General features: G+C 33.3%; 3 protein-coding genes and 1 non-coding gene across 4 annotated transcripts; 2 read left to right on the top strand and 2 right to left on the bottom strand.

Annotated features, from left to right (window-relative positions):
- The first annotated feature begins 1229 nt into the window (after positions 1 to 1229).
- On the top strand, positions 1230 to 3486 carry LOC100817754 (aquaporin TIP2-1-like). The gene is made up of 3 exons (NM_001253190.2): positions 1230 to 1438; positions 1712 to 1959; positions 2925 to 3486. Exons 1-3 carry the CDS (start codon positions 1312 to 1314, stop codon positions 3291 to 3293), a joined length of 744 nt encoding a protein of 247 aa, NP_001240119.1. The 5' UTR covers positions 1230 to 1311; the 3' UTR covers positions 3294 to 3486.
- A 1814-nt stretch (positions 3487 to 5300) lies between these two features.
- LOC100820264 (photosynthetic NDH subunit of subcomplex B 3, chloroplastic) lies at positions 5301 to 7350 on the bottom strand. The gene is made up of 6 exons (XM_003546479.5): positions 6968 to 7350; positions 6776 to 6886; positions 6607 to 6663; positions 6093 to 6155; positions 5914 to 5976; positions 5301 to 5601 (listed from the first exon to the last, which is right to left on the bottom strand). Exons 1-6 carry the CDS (start codon positions 7172 to 7174, stop codon positions 5518 to 5520), a joined length of 585 nt encoding a protein of 194 aa, XP_003546527.1. The 5' UTR covers positions 7175 to 7350; the 3' UTR covers positions 5301 to 5517.
- Positions 7351 to 7536: 186 nt separating this feature from the next.
- Positions 7537 to 7610, bottom strand: TRNAN-GUU (transfer RNA asparagine (anticodon GUU)). The gene has a single exon. It is a non-coding gene; the product is annotated as a tRNA-Asn (tRNA).
- A 1104-nt stretch (positions 7611 to 8714) lies between these two features.
- Positions 8715 to 14284, top strand: LOC100784996 (tRNase Z TRZ3, mitochondrial). The gene is made up of 12 exons (XM_026125728.2): positions 8715 to 9138; positions 9243 to 9332; positions 9486 to 9530; positions 9665 to 9719; positions 10017 to 10060; positions 10150 to 10626; positions 10792 to 11057; positions 11141 to 11288; positions 11387 to 11437; positions 12110 to 12513; positions 12616 to 13270; positions 13863 to 14284. The coding sequence occupies exons 1-12, from the start codon at positions 8839 to 8841 to the stop codon at positions 14178 to 14180; spliced, it is 2853 nt and encodes a 950-aa protein (XP_025981513.2). The 5' UTR covers positions 8715 to 8838; the 3' UTR covers positions 14181 to 14284.
- The last annotated feature ends 973 nt before the right edge of the window (positions 14285 to 15257 follow it).

Below are 15257 nucleotides of genomic sequence, written 5' to 3'. Positions count from 1 at the left end.
AAACAATTTGAATCTGGATTAATGATGACATAATTGTAATTAACCAAACAGAGGGGCCAAAAAGCCCTCAAGCTTTGTTTATCTCTGATTTAGCGACCACTGTTTTTTGTAACCATCGACCATTATGTGACTAATTACTAACAGCAACAAATTTCTGTTCATGCATTTTAAATTCCAGAGAGAATGGGGTGATATTTGTGGCCCAAATTTGACTACACTTTTGTTAAGTGATTATTTCCTTCAGCAAACAGCACCTCTATTCCAGTCTCTAGACTCACATGAGGGAATCATTTTTTCAGCTTCCGGACATTTCTAATGAACGCCACTGTCCACTCACAGCTAAGCTTGCAAGAAAAAGACCTGGTTTGATATGTACCACATTCCCTTTCTATTTCTCAAACATAACCTAGGTACTATCCACAGGATATTGTTGGACAAAATTATAGGTAAGGCCGGTTAGAAAAATTCAAAATTGAAAACTTAGTTCGTGGTTAGAAATTTTTAAGTTAATTATTAAATTTTAAATGTTTAGTAAAATTAATAGTTGAAGGAATTAAAAAATATAAAATGATAAAAATGACATATACAAGTTAAAAAATATTTAAAAAATATAATGATAAAAATGACATATACAATAAGAAAATTAAAAATTAACTTTTAAAAAATATTACTTCAAATTGCATTTCAAAAAAAGTTATTAAAAAATCCTAAAAAACTATTTAAAAAAATTATTTATTGAAGAATCAAATAATTTTTTTAATTAATAAAAAAATAAAAATTAACTAAAATAATATGTCAAACATAACCCAAAGTATAATTCTACCCTAAAGTTAATTAGTCTATTCAAGTTTTAAAATAACACATTCTAATTTATTTGTTTTGCATAAAAATATCTTATCTAAGAGGTATTTTTCTTCAGTATATAATGTATACACCAAATAATCTTAAATTAACTTTTTCTTAATAATAATAATAACAGCAAACAATTTAATCATCAATATTACTTTAATTCAAGTGAAACTGAATTTGAATCATTTAAAACTTATATGAATGAAATAAGACATCTCACTAATAACTAGGTAAATTTCCCAACAGAAATTAACATTGATAAAATGAATAAAAAAAAGCAACCCTACCAATCAAATTGGTTTCGTGAACTTATTTAATAAGCCTTCATGCTGTTCTCAATAATTTTCTACTATTTATATAGCTCCCTATAGAAGCCTTTTGTGCTATATTTCTAACTCCCAACACTTCCATATCTTATCTTCTCCTCCTCCATCTTTGAGGTTCTCACGGAAACTTCTGAAGATGGCTGGCATAGCATTCGGAAGCTTCAATGATTCTTTCAGTTTGGCCTCCATCAAGGCCTACATTGCTGAGTTCATCTCAACCCTTCTCTTTGTTTTTGCTGGTGTTGGTTCAGCCATAGCCTATGGTTAGTTAATTAGTTTTTCTGTTTGACCTCGCTCACACTTATACTTGTCAATGCCACTTCTTTATCTCTATGGAGTTACATTAATTCAAGTAGCACCACATACATTTTTTTTAATTCAAGTAAACAAAAAGTAATAAGAGGAAAGTGTGAGGGTCCTTCTGACAGTTTTATGAATTTTGTACATACATGCAGAAGTTTGCAAACCAAACACTTTAAAAACGTAGTGTTTGCTTAATTTGAACACGACTCTGACTTGTTATAATTCTTTTGCAGCTAAGTTGACATCAGATGCAGCTCTTGATCCAACTGGGTTGGTAGCTGTTGCCATTTGCCATGGTTTTGCTCTCTTCGTTGCTGTTTCTGTTGGAGCCAACATTTCTGGTGGCCATGTCAACCCTGCTGTGACCTTCGGGTTGGCTCTTGGGGGCCACATCACCATCCTCACTGGTCTCTTCTACTGGATTGCACAGCTTCTTGGCTCCATTGTGGCATCCTTACTCCTCAAGTTTGTCACTGGCTATGTAAGTTCAAACTTAACACATACATGCATATATAATTTCAATTATATGTGTCACAAACATGGCAAAATAGTCATTCATGCACCAGAAGCTCCATGCATAATTAATTAATCCAAGCCATATCATCCCTTTTGCTGTTAATCATAATAATTAGGGAACATTGAGTATAACTCTGTTGAATGCAGTTTCCTCATTTCTTTATTATAAGTATATGAAAGGGTGCCAGCTGGTTCATTTGGTAAAGTATATAAGTTATCTTAACTAGCTTATAAATTAGTTTGACCAAATCAGCTAGCTTTCAACATGCAGGACATTAGATAACAAATGTTTACAAAGTATGCTTGGTATGTAGGGATTTTCTCAAATTATTGAGAAAACTCTGCAGTTTCTTAGGTACTAGTACTTTTTCTATGTTGTCCAATAAAAATAAAAAGGTTTATTTTTGCATAACACTAATGTTTATATTAAATGTTAACATATAATTGAAGGTGAAACTTGGAGTACTAACATAAGAGCAACTAATTAGGAACTAGTATTTAAAATTTGTCCTAAATATAAATTACCTTCTATTTTAGTATTCCAAATTCAAGTAAACTGACATTTTAGTCTTTAAAACTATATAATGTTGTCACATTAGTTCTTAAAATTAAAAAAAAAAAAGTATTTGAAAGTGTAATATGTCAATTACAATAATTCAAAATTTTAAAAAAATATGTGTGACCTAAATGATAATGTTAACATATATTTAAAGATCAAAATATTAGTAAATAGTTAAATTTAAAAGACTTAGAAAATTATTGAAAGAATCAAAGATTTATTTGGCGATATACTTTTAGTTTAGAATGAAAGAAGTCTTAAGTCTTGTGTTTCAATTATATATATATATATATATATATATATATATATATATATATATATATTGGTCAAAAATAGAAACTAAGTGTCAATTAATGATTTGTTGTCTGCAGGACACTCCTATTCACAGTGTTGCTGCTGGAGTTGGAGCTGGTGAAGGAGTTGTTACAGAGATCATAATCACATTTGGATTAGTGTACACGGTGTATGCCACAGCAGCAGACCCTAAGAAGGGTTCATTGGGCACAATTGCACCCATTGCCATTGGTTTCATTGTTGGTGCCAACATCTTAGCAGCAGGGCCATTCTCTGGCGGGTCCATGAACCCTGCACGCTCCTTTGGCCCTGCTGTTGTCAGTGGTGACTTTCATGACAACTGGATCTACTGGGTTGGCCCTCTTATTGGTGGTGGTTTGGCTGGTCTTATCTATACCTATGCCTTCATCCCCACCCAGCATGCACCTCTCGCCACTGATTTTTAATTTCATGATCCACACTGTGTTGCCTTGTGTTAATTTCTGATCTGTAATAAAGGAGGAAAAGTAATTAACTCTTGCTTTTCCTTCTTTTCATCTCTCCGCTTTATCCTTTTTTTTTTTTTTTTTTGCTTTTAATGTAAAGTTGGAGTACGTCATTGTTTTCTAGCTTATAAAAATTCATGAGGTTGGTAATCTAGTTTTTCTTTTTCTTAAAAAACAAATTTATCTCATTTATATATGGCTTTCCCTTTTAATTTCTTACCAGGACTAGTATATAGTGTTGCATTGATTAACATCTATCAGACGAGAAGTTTACAGCTGTTTTTTTAGATAAAAGTTGATAATGTTTATCACTTAGAGAGTATTAATACTTTTGAACTCCCCTGATTAATATCCAAACATGTGACTGAGGTTAAATTAGGAAAATGAAAGTGGGAAAGCCATAAAGTTGGTGCAAAAGAAAAACACGTTACGTACGTTTGATTGTATACTGTTGGAGTGATCAATAGGTATAATTTGTCGTTGACTTATGTACCAAAACACACAGTTGTAATTGTGAGGCTTGTCTTTTAGGCTTTTTATTATGTAGGGTAAAAACACAGTGAAGATGTAAATGATTAGCTATACAGTACTGCAAGATAAAAATTTAATCAAATGAAACAGAAATTATCTCTTGCTTAATGAAAATCTACTGAAGTGCTCAGGATGGACATTGAACAACGTGGCTTCACGTCTTCTTGAAGTGCATATGATATGGGTATGCCCAACAGTTGCTATGTTAGTGTGAATGGGGACCAGCAAGTGGGAATTATTAATTTTAAAAAGTTAGAGTGGATTGAATCCAAGCAATAGAATACAAGGCAGTAAGAACAAGTATAGGGTCACACCAGGCAAAACATTTAGGTAGAGAGGGCCCATGGGATTGCAAAAAGTTGGGCTACTGTTAAGTATTGTTGAAGAGTTCCACCATTCTACTCCTACAAGCTGTAATTGCAATATGCAGTAGGTCTCTGTACTTGTTTTTATGATATGAGACCACATGTAGTTTTTTTACAGGAAGTAATCTTGTTCAGTTACATAGAATTATTATAGACAATAATCTTGTTCGGTTACATAATATTGGACTGTGCTAGGTTTTTGGCCGACAGAGATCTAATACTGACCAAAACAGGTCATTGACAAATTATATTCATTACTACTAGTTCTTAAACACCAATGGGTGTAACTCATTTTGTCGAGCATGATGTGTAAGTGTGTAAATTTCTTAGTTCATGTCTTCAATGACAACTTTTCTATAAGAAAACCTCAAATAACTAGAAAAAAAAAAAAAAAAAAGAAGAAGAAGAAGCATACTACTATTTGGACCAGTTGTTGTCGAGCTCTAAGATCATCTCACCCTGTTTGGCTTTGGCTGAAATATTTTGACACCTATCATGAGGATCTGGTAAAGCTTTTCTTAACCAGCCTTCATCGGCTTTTCCTTTTCTAGTTGTAGACGATACTAAAATTAAGAAATATATTAACAAATCTGATTCACTATTTTTAGTGAAATTCTTTTCTCTCAACCTCATTTTTTTATCTAAGCTTAAACTCCAGACTTTGTCCAAGGGAATCAAATTCATTATAACCAACAACTTGTTAGTAAATTTAAGCAATTTAATGAAGTGTTGGAACGTTTGATGATAGTAAGTCAACATGTCAACAAGTTTAATGATTTTTTTCCATTCAATGATAATAAAATATCATCTCAACCTAGTACAATCTTCTAACTAATTAAAGATGAAGTTATAACATTTTCCTAGCTATAACCATAGAACATTAGCAAGACTCAACGTTTGAGCTTGTATCTCTTTACTTTAGTAATCAAGAATATTTATGAAGAGACAAATATGACGAGAAAACAAAATTTATAACACATTTTCCTATGTATGATTCTTCTTTCGTGTTTTGATTTCTTTTTTCTTTTTTCTTTCTATTAACACAGTATTAAATTATCTAAACAATTTATAATTAGTGGATCCCACTAAAGATTAAGGAATGTAAAAATGACAATGGCTTTACAATATTTTCCACATATATATATTTTGCCTTGAAGTGCCTCTGAAGTCTAAAAAACAGAATATATCTCCTATGTTCAATTGCAGGTTTCCAAGACTTTCTTCATGGTTTGCAACGAAGCGAAACAAAAATGCCATAGGAAGAAATTCGTTTTATATCATCATTTCCTTTAATCCGACTCCCAGTTCGACTCTCCAGGCTTTGCATATTTCCATTCGTGCCCTTTCCACTCTGGTAGTTGTTGAATCACAACCTGCATCAAATCAAAGCAAATTAAATCACAAACCAATACTTGAGCTTAATGTTCAAGCATGCATTTTAAGTGTAAAGAATGTGACCCTATAAACTAACTAAAAATGATCTTTTAAGTATGTTTTTAAAGTAATTAATATAAAAGTTAATAATTTTAGCATGCATAATTATTTATAATTAAATTATGTATAGTGTGACACACTAGCATAAAGTAAGAATAGTTTAAACAACAAAGCCGTAAAACAATTTCTTTTTTCTAATTTATTAACCAAAGACAAGGATTACTAAAGTTCAATAGTGAAGAATCACGAACCGCCCCTCTGGAATCTGGTTTACCAACAATTGTTTGACATGCTAATCTCCAATTCTTTGGTTTCTGCAAAAAGGGAAAAAAAATCCAGATAACAAAACCGCAATTGTCTTCATAGACAGTAGAAAAATACCAGACAAAAAATTTCAATCTGACGATCAAGTTTGCATTCGGTCTATTACCTTCTTTAGTATTTCTTTCTCTTTATCAGTGCGAGGGTTTAGAAGCTCCTTGCCTTCAAGAACCTAAACAACAATTGCAAAATAGATTACTAGCGTACTTTATTTTATCTGTCTTCTAAACTACATTACTCTATCCTAAAACACGTGTCTCTTAATTTCAAGGGGGACAAAATATCCGTGATTGTTTACTCTGAAAGTATCCCAATAAAAGGAGGTTTTTATTGTTGCACATTTTTAATTTAATAAATGAACATTTGGTACAAAGAATCATGAGTTTTATTTCTTAAGAATCATACTTTCAAAAATCATAATTCATGAGATAGTTACCACTTACGAATGTGTTTGTTGATATATTTAAAAGATTTGTATGAATATTATCATGAGTGTGACTAAAACTTTTTCGTCATTATAGGAATTTTAGACCCTCACCTTTTCCATAAGAATGTATTATTAATTAGGAAATATAGTTAATTTTTTAAAAAAACTATACCAAACATGAAAATGTATAGCTCACCTCCACCATACATGTGCCACAAGTTCCACCCCCTCCACAATTTAACAAAGGTCTGGCCTGGAAAAAGTAACAACAAATTAAGCACATATATAAACTGATTAATTCACACAAAAAAAATAGTCTAGTATAGTCGTTACAGAGCAAATAATAAGGTTGCTGAGTTAATTACATAGGGTCCATAGAGTTCAACATTGGAATCGAGCATTATCTTCCTAAGCCTCTGGCCTCCACAAGCAGAACGAAAGTGCATATCTGGTGTTCCATCTGGTAGCAATACAGACTAACCAAACCCACAAGAGACATAAAAAAATGTAAAACCAATTAATGTAGCATCATAGTATTATTTAATTGTTGGACTTACACTAACAAACACGAGTCCGACATAAGGTGGCTCATCGGGGTCGGTGGTGTCTGAGTCAGAGTCCTTCTCGGGGACTGTGCCAACAGCTCTAATTCTGGTTCTTACATAGCTGACACGCTTAGAGGAATAGGTGGGTCTGAAGTTATGGGAAGAGGAAGTGATAGAGCGCAATGCATGAGAGCTGAGTTGGAGTTGGAGGAGTGACATCTGTGTGATACTATTTCAAAGTTCCTGCTAAGTGTTATGTTGATGTTGAGCTGAGGATATTTTGCACCGAATTTGAGCTTAGTACAATGGCTCTGTCATTTGTGGTTGTTCTTTTGATGATCTTATCTATCTGCTACAACTTACAACAACAATGAATTATTATTATTATTATATTTGTATTTATATCTTATTCAGAAAGAAATTAATTTATATTTATAAACGGATAAAGTAAGTAAGGGGTGGTTGAGTTGGGCCATGTGGACTGAATTGAATAACAAAGTGTTGGGTCAAATGCTGGGCAACGAAGTTTGTTGGACCATGTATGGGGCCGCATTTTGAAAGGACAATAACAATAAAACAAACGCTAGAAGAAGGGCTTGAACCTTCGACCTTGTGGTTAACAGCCACACGCTCTAGCCAACTGAGCTATTCCAGCTTTGTTGGTTAAAAAATATTTTGTATTCTTCTTCACTTTTCATCATGTGTATGCATTAATAATAAACATGGATGTCTTATTGTTTTTGTATACATGGTTACACAATTAAACCTTGATCAACACATGCTTAAGAATTTAATTGTCTATTTGATTTTGGCTATTTTTTTTCAAAGATATTTACCAACTTATATTATAAGGAATTCGTTTGACATCCTTGAACTTTTGCGACAAAAAAACATAGTAATTTACTGATTTTGTATTTTATGTTCTAAATTCAAGTGTTTTGCATTTAGTTAGAGACAGAACTGTTTGTATAAAGTGGTTTCTACTTCATACCTTTCAACTAAAAAAATTGATACGTAAAACATTTGTTTTTTCTTAGAGGAAGACCATTAGGGTTAAAGGAAAAATAAATTATACATTCAACTAAGTAGAATCTACGATGGAATAATTAGCCCAAAGATAAGGAATGAGGGGATAACAAAAAATAACCATCTTAATTTCCAAAATATCTAGGCAACAAGAAATTAAGAAGTTGAATAAAATTCCTAATTTATAATGTTTATAACTTTAAGGAAATCACGACAATTTAAATATTTAAATGTCTAATATCTCATACACAATTCAATATTGTTTTTTATCATAAAATAAAATGGCCATTTATCTTTATAGATTATGGATTTACCTCCCAAGATTTTAATATAATTTTTTAAAAGATGAGCATTATTCTCTTTAATTCAAATCACCTTCCCATACTTAAGTGCCTCGTGGGTGTAAGGAATTTGTGAGTTTTCAAACAAGAGAAACAAGTGAAGATGACGAGAGGAAGAAAAAGATAACGATGGAGTGAAGAGTGTTACATTACTTAAAGAAATGAAGAGTGATAAAGGGATTTGTTTGGGTTTTGTCACTTAAGTGGAATGGTTCGTTTCAATAATATTATATTCAAAAGAACATAAATTACACTTTATATTAAATTTTTTGGGATAGATTTCTTTCTTCTAAGGCACGGTCTAGTTAAAATAACAATATATATATATATATATATATATATATATATATATATATATATATATAATGTTATATTTCTCTGGAAGAAGCAAATCCATTATTCACAAAAAAGAAATTTAAGTTGGAAAGCAATGAGAGGAGAGGGGTTTTATCGTGCGTGGCAGCCACGGCTAAAACCCTCTTCTGACTTCTTCAACTACGGATAAAGGCCGAGCCGATGGCGCAAGTATCAAAGTTTGGGCACCTTCTTCTTCATTCTTCTCTCCCCAAACCCTCCAACTCCAACATTCAATTCCGTTCTCTTCTAACACTTCTTGCCTCGTCCTCCAAACGACACCGTAGCATCCCTCCTTTCCGCAGAAAAAGCACGACGCCAAAGCCAATGGAAGTGAAGGAGGAGTCGTCGAGCTTCAACAAGAGAAGGGCCCAGGGCAGAGACAAAAACGACATCTCCCAGAAGAACCTCTATCTCAAAGTTCGCAAGCTCAACCCAATCAATACCATCTCTTTTGTTCAGGTACCCTTTACCCTTCTCTCTTTCTCTATTCCACTATCCATTACCAACACTAACCAAACCCACTTATTGTTTCTTCTAATTACAAACAAATTTGTATTCTTCAGATATTGGGAACTGGCATGGATACTCAAGATACTTCTCCGTCAGTCTTGCTTTTCTTCGACAATCAAAGATTTATATTCAATGCTGGGGAGGTAACTCTACAGTCTTCTCTCTCTCTCTCTCTCTCTCTCTCTCTCTCTCTCTCTCAGTTATCATATTATTATCTGCTTTCCTATCTCTCTGTGGAGGCTTACAATTTATATAATATTATAATATTATAATGAATGCCCTCACGCTCAATTCAGGGATTGCAAAGGTTTTGCACGGAGCATAAGATTAAGTTATCAAAGGTATGTTATATCTTCAACTTCAATCCTTTTCTCTCCTAATGTCAATTGCCTTGTACTAGTAGTATCATCTCATAAAAATATAGTTTGTTACGGGTGTTATTTTTGTTGTCTTACTATTGTTCATCTTTCTACAGATAGATCACATATTTCTTTCTCGTGTCTGTTCTGAGACTGCCGGTGGCCTTCCAGGTCTGTATTAACCTTACGGTTTTGGTTGTATATTACAGAAAATAGCTTTTTGGTTTCTTTAATGATGCACTGATTGCTAAAAGTTGTCATGTTCAATTGTTTCTTCTTTACTACTACTGGTTAGATTGGTGATTCATGTTTTTTTTTTTCGGCACATGTTAATTGTTAGTTTGTTAGTAGATCAAACCCGCAACTTTTTCCCCCTTCCCTTCTTTCTTAACCACTCGACCAACCTTATATCTCCTAATTGGTGATTCATGTAGAAGGGCCTTGAAATAATTTTTCTTCAACTCGCAGGCTTACTGCTTACTTTGGCTGGCATGGGAGAAGATGGGATGTCTGTAAGTAGCATTTAACTTCATATAATCTTCCATTTTCATCATATATATATATTTATCTACTATAAATGATAGTTTCTTTTAATTTGTAGGTTAATATATGGGGGCCATCTGATCTCAAGTATTTAGTAGATGCCATGAGATCTTTTATTCCCAATGCTGCCATGGTTCACACAAAGAGCTTTGGGCCCATCTTCAACACTGATGGACCCATTGTGCCACATCAAAGCAAGCTTTTGGACCCCATTGTTCTTATTGATGGTGAGGTGGTCAAAATATCAGCCATTATCCTACAACCAAATTGCATTGAAGGTCAGGTGCTGACACCTTCAGAAAGCTCTTCACAGGAGAGGATGGATCATAGTCCAGAAACCCTTGACTCTCCCAATGGCAAAAAGCTACCTGCTGCAAAACCTGGTGATATGTCTGTTGTATATGTTTGTGAACTGCCTGAAATCAAGGGGAAATTTGATCCAGAGAAAGCTAAGGCCCTTGGTCTCAGACCTGGGCCTAAGTATCGTGAACTGCAACTTGGAAACTCAGTGAAATCCGATCACCAGAATATCATGGTTAGTCTTAAAACTCGACATTATTTGCCCAAAGCAGAGTAGAATTATAAAAGGAAACAGAATTTGAGACAGAGATTTCAATCTCAATTGCACATGCTTTAGTTTATTTCAATTTGATGTTGGGCTTCCATACCTTGTAAAGTAACTGTTTGTCTGCTACAATAGGTTCATCCAAGTGATGTCTTGGGTCCTTCTGTTCCTGGTCCCATTGTACTCCTTGTTGATTGCCCAACAGAATCCCATTTGGAAGCATTATTGTCTATGCAATCACTTGCCAGTTATTGTGATCAAACAGACAACCTACCAGAGGCTGGTAAGAGTGTCACTTGTGTAATTCACCTAACTCCTGCATCTGTTGTGAGTTGTTCAAATTACCAAAAATGGATGAAGAAATTTGGTTCTGCACAACACATCATGGCTGGACATGAAAAGTAAGATGTTTTACTTTCTGGAGAGTCCTTTTTCTTGTTCTGTTATCTGCTTTATTACACCTGGTTGCTCATTCTGCTTGCAGGAAGAATGTAGAGATTCCTATTTTGAAAGCTAGTGCAAGAATTGCAACACGACTTAATTACTTGTGTCCTCAGTTCTTTCCAGCTCCAGGATTATGGTCTCTTCCTAATCACGATAGCTCAAAATTTGGCTGTCTTGCTTCACGTGAGGTTTGTCACGTGATTGAAGATGAAATTTGTTTTACTAGACAAACATGATTAAGACATAAATGAGTTTAATTAAATTGTTTGATTTGATTCCTTTGCAGGATTCACTTTCAGAATTTTCTGAAGTCATTTCTGCTGAAAATCTTCTTAAGGTATGAAAGATTGATGTGGCCTGGCCGTTAACTTATATGTTCTAATTATGACAATGGATTCCTTTTTTGGGCTCCTTATAGCTAATCTCAAATTTTTTTTGACACTTTTTGAGAAGAGCCTATTATAGTTGACAACTTAAAGCACTTTGCTTATTACTAATAATGTACAAAGTTTAAATACCATTCATCTGATTTTTAAATAAACATTTCCAGTTTTCTAACTTGTTCTCTTTGAACAATTCAAATTTTTTTGGATGCATCACTAAGAAAGAACATGAGAATGGCATTCTTCTTGTCAAGTCCTTGGAGAGTGGTTTTTCATGGACCTGTTGTCACGAAATTTTTATAAGAAATGTATTGAAGCAAATTTTTAAGACCCCAATTTTTTCTGTAAAACCATTAGAGCATGTTCTTAGGCTCTCATTATCCTTTTTAATCAAATTATCTTCCATTTAACCTACTTGTCTCACTGGAGGTTCTTTTAATCTTCCGACATGACCAAATCACCTTAGGAGAGCTTTTATCATCTTTTCCTTGATAGGGCTGCTCCAATTATCTCCCTTATATATTTGCCAGTAGTCACCTTAGGACCATAGTTTTACTTATTTGATCTCTATCTCTTGCTTTTGCCAAGTTCATATATTGATAGATATATTACTTTCTGCTATACAGTTTACATTGCGTCCTTATGCTCAACTTGGGTTGGATAGATCTTGTATTCCTACTAGGGCGGATTCCTCAGAAATCATTGACGAGTTACTGTCAGAGATTCCAGAGGTTTTGGAAGCAGTAAAGCATGTAAGTCAGCTCTGGCAAGAATGTAGTCAGACAAAAGAGGATTTAACTCCAGTGGCGGATCATGGGATGATGAATGAGGAACCATGGCTATGTGCTAATGGTATTCCTGCTTGTTTGGAAAATATAAGGAGAGATGATTTGGAGATAGTTCTTCTTGGAACTGGTTCATCCCAGCCATCAAAATACCGAAATGTGAGTTCAATATATATAAATCTTTTTTCAAGAGGAGGTTTGCTCTTGGATTGTGGTGAAGGAACCTTGGGACAACTTAAAAGAAGGCAAGTCTATCCATATCCCTAACATTCATTCATGTTTATATAGTACCACTCTTAATTTCTCTTTTAATATGAACTGTTGGTTGGTGTATCCTTCGGAAACAGATATGGTGTTACTGGCGCTGATGATGCTGTGAGAACTTTGAGGTGCATTTGGATTTCTCATATTCATGCTGATCACCATACAGGCTTGGCCAGGATCCTTGCTCTGCGCCGTGATTTGCTGAGGGGGGTGCCTCATGAACCAGTGCTTGTTGTAGGACCAAGGCAGCTTAAGAGATATTTAGATGCATACCAAAGACTAGAAGATTTAGATATGCTGTTTCTTGATTGCAAGCACACCACAGCAGCTTCATTGGAAGCTTTTGAAGATGATTTCCCAGGAAATTCAGTTAATTCTCAGAATCTGAAGAATAATAATGGGGACTTAATTGCATCAAAAGTTAATTCTACTTTATTTGCTAGAGGATCTCTTATGCAAAGCTATTTTAAAAGACCAGGTAGTCCTGTTGACAAAGATGTAGTTTCTCCCATCCTAAAGAAATTTAAGGGGGTAATCCAGGAAGCTGGTCTGAAGGCCTTGATTAGTTTCCCCGTTGTACATTGCCCTCAGGCATTTGGTGTCGTTTTAAAAGCAGAAGAGAGGACTAATAGTGTCGGAAAAGTGATACCTGGCTGGAAGATTGTATATTCTGGTGACACAAGGCCCTGCCCAGAGCTAATAGAAGCATCTCGTGGTGCAACAGTTCTTATACATGAGGCAAGTAATCACTTGATGTTGTTTGAGCTTTTAACAATCTTAAAAAGGATGTGAAATGAGATCAGTATAAGAATTTGGTACTGTAATCTTAAGGGTGTGGTGGTTGGATTGATTTCAAACGTTAGCAATGTTAGTCATATTTCAGATCCATCATTGATAAACCAAGCCTTAAATCTAGAAGTTTTTGGTTCTCCAATTGGTAAATCTTTGGCAAAACTAACCTCTTCCACGTTAATAATTAACTTCTGCACGGTAGTTCAAACTTATTTTACCTCACTCTGTTTTGCAAGCTTGGATACTTTCTTACAATAGAGTTTGTATCTTTGATGTAAATTACGTAATTATTTTTTATCCAAAAAATACATGTTTCTTTGATTTATATTTAAAAAGGATAGTCTTATTTATGATCTTTTTACTTCAATTCCTTCTGCAATGAATGCTTTAATTCTAACAATATATATTATTGTCCTTGTTAATGTATTTTCTTCAACATTTTATATGTTAACTAAATTTAACTCTAGAGAGCATAGTTCATTGCTTAATGCCATCACTAGTGAGGCTGCTGTTAACTTCTGACTTGTAATTGATGCAGGCAACTTTCGAGGATGCCATGGTAGAGGAGGCTATAGCAAGAAATCACAGCACCACAAATGAAGCCATAAAAATGGGACAGTCTGCCAATGCATATCGAACCATACTGACTCATTTCAGCCAAAGATATCCTAAAATTCCTGTATTCGATGAAACACACATGCATAAAACATGTATTGCATTTGACATGATGAGTGTCAATGTAGCTGATTTGTCCGTGCTTCCCAAGGTTCTTCCATATTTGAAATTGCTTTTCAGAAATGAAATGATGGTTGACGAGTCAGATGATGTAGTGGAAGCTGTGACTTCAGCTTCTTGACAAAATGACCCCATTCATTGTATTATTGATTTTTATTTTTAAAATTATGATTATACCTCTATGTCACGCTGTACAATATGGTAGCATTTTGTCGTTGGATTGCCCAAGCAGTTCCCCTAACTTCATTTTATTTACGGAATACGTTATGACTGCCTTCAAATCATTTGTTGAAGCATGTGCCAAAGTCAAAATTATTTGTTGTAGTTAATTTAGCATTGTATTTAATGAGTTTTTTTTAGGATACATTCTGAGTTCTGGCAATAAAAATTTATGTCATCCAATTCCTCTCCCACATAAACGGTTATTAGATGCTTTTTTAACTATTATTTGAAATTTCGTATATTCGTTTTATGTAGGCTTAATGTTATGGTTTTTAGCTGTTACTTAATGTTATATTAGCATTCTGTTAACTTTTAAATTAAGAAAATAAAAATGACACATTTCAAAAAATATAAAAAGACTAAAATGAAACATTTAAAACTTAACAGGAAAACATATTAGGTTTGAACAAAATTTCTGTGTTTAAATTTTTTCTTTATTTGGATTTTAACGATTTTCATATTTATTCATTTTTTTTACTAGTTGAAGAGTAAAGAAATCTAAATAAGAATATATTCAATAAAAATATTTCTTCATTGATAGGTTATTGGTAAAATTTGAGAATTGAAGGAATGAAATATGACAAAATAAGATAAAATGAAATCCATTCATTTAGCAAGGATAAATCTAATAATAAAGAATAAAAGGCAGTGGGGATAACTTAAAAACCTGAATATAACATTCATTTAAATTTTTTATAATGATAATTTGTTATTAAATGATAGTTGAACTATCAATAAGTTGTTGGCTCGAGTGATACTAGACTCATTTTCTTGAATAATATCTGTTTATGTTTTAATGTGAATGAGAAAAACATGATTAAAAAAAGAGATTTCACTAAAGATTAATCAAAATTTTTAATAAAAATTAATCATCAATAAAATTTAACATCATAAGTTTAAATTTATTGTAAAAAAAAGTGAAGTATAAAAATATTTAGATCAATATTATTTACAGTAAAAAAAAAACATCAGTATT

Source organism: Glycine max, chromosome 15 (genome assembly GCF_000004515.6).
Source record: "Glycine max cultivar Williams 82 chromosome 15, Glycine_max_v4.0, whole genome shotgun sequence".
In the NCBI taxonomy this organism is placed as follows: domain Eukaryota; kingdom Viridiplantae; phylum Streptophyta; class Magnoliopsida; order Fabales; family Fabaceae; genus Glycine; species Glycine max.
This window is presented reverse-complemented; position numbering and strand designations above follow the sequence as displayed.

Coding starts and splice junctions, on each gene's coding strand:
- LOC100817754 (NM_001253190.2), top strand. CDS start 1,312: ATGGCTGGCATAGCATTCGGAAGCTTCAATGATTCTTTCAGTTTGGCC. Junction 1,439..1,711: donor TGGTTCAGCCATAGCCTATG/GTTAGTTAATTA, acceptor ATTCTTTTGCAG/CTAAGTTGACATCAGATGCA. Junction 1,960..2,924: donor TCAAGTTTGTCACTGGCTAT/GTAAGTTCAAAC, acceptor TGTTGTCTGCAG/GACACTCCTATTCACAGTGT.
- LOC100820264 (XM_003546479.5), bottom strand. CDS start 7,174: ATGTCACTCCTCCAACTCCAACTCAGCTCTCATGCATTGCGCTCTATC. Junction 6,664..6,775: donor TTGAACTCTATGGACCCTAT/GTAATTAACTCA, acceptor TACTTTTTCCAG/GCCAGACCTTTGTTAAATTG. Junction 5,602..5,913: donor AACCAGATTCCAGAGGGGCG/GTTCGTGATTCT, acceptor GATTTGATGCAG/GTTGTGATTCAACAACTACC.
- LOC100784996 (XM_026125728.2), top strand. CDS start 8,839: ATGGCGCAAGTATCAAAGTTTGGGCACCTTCTTCTTCATTCTTCTCTC. Junction 9,531..9,664: donor ATAAGATTAAGTTATCAAAG/GTATGTTATATC, acceptor ATCTTTCTACAG/ATAGATCACATATTTCTTTC. Junction 13,271..13,862: donor CAACAGTTCTTATACATGAG/GCAAGTAATCAC, acceptor TAATTGATGCAG/GCAACTTTCGAGGATGCCAT.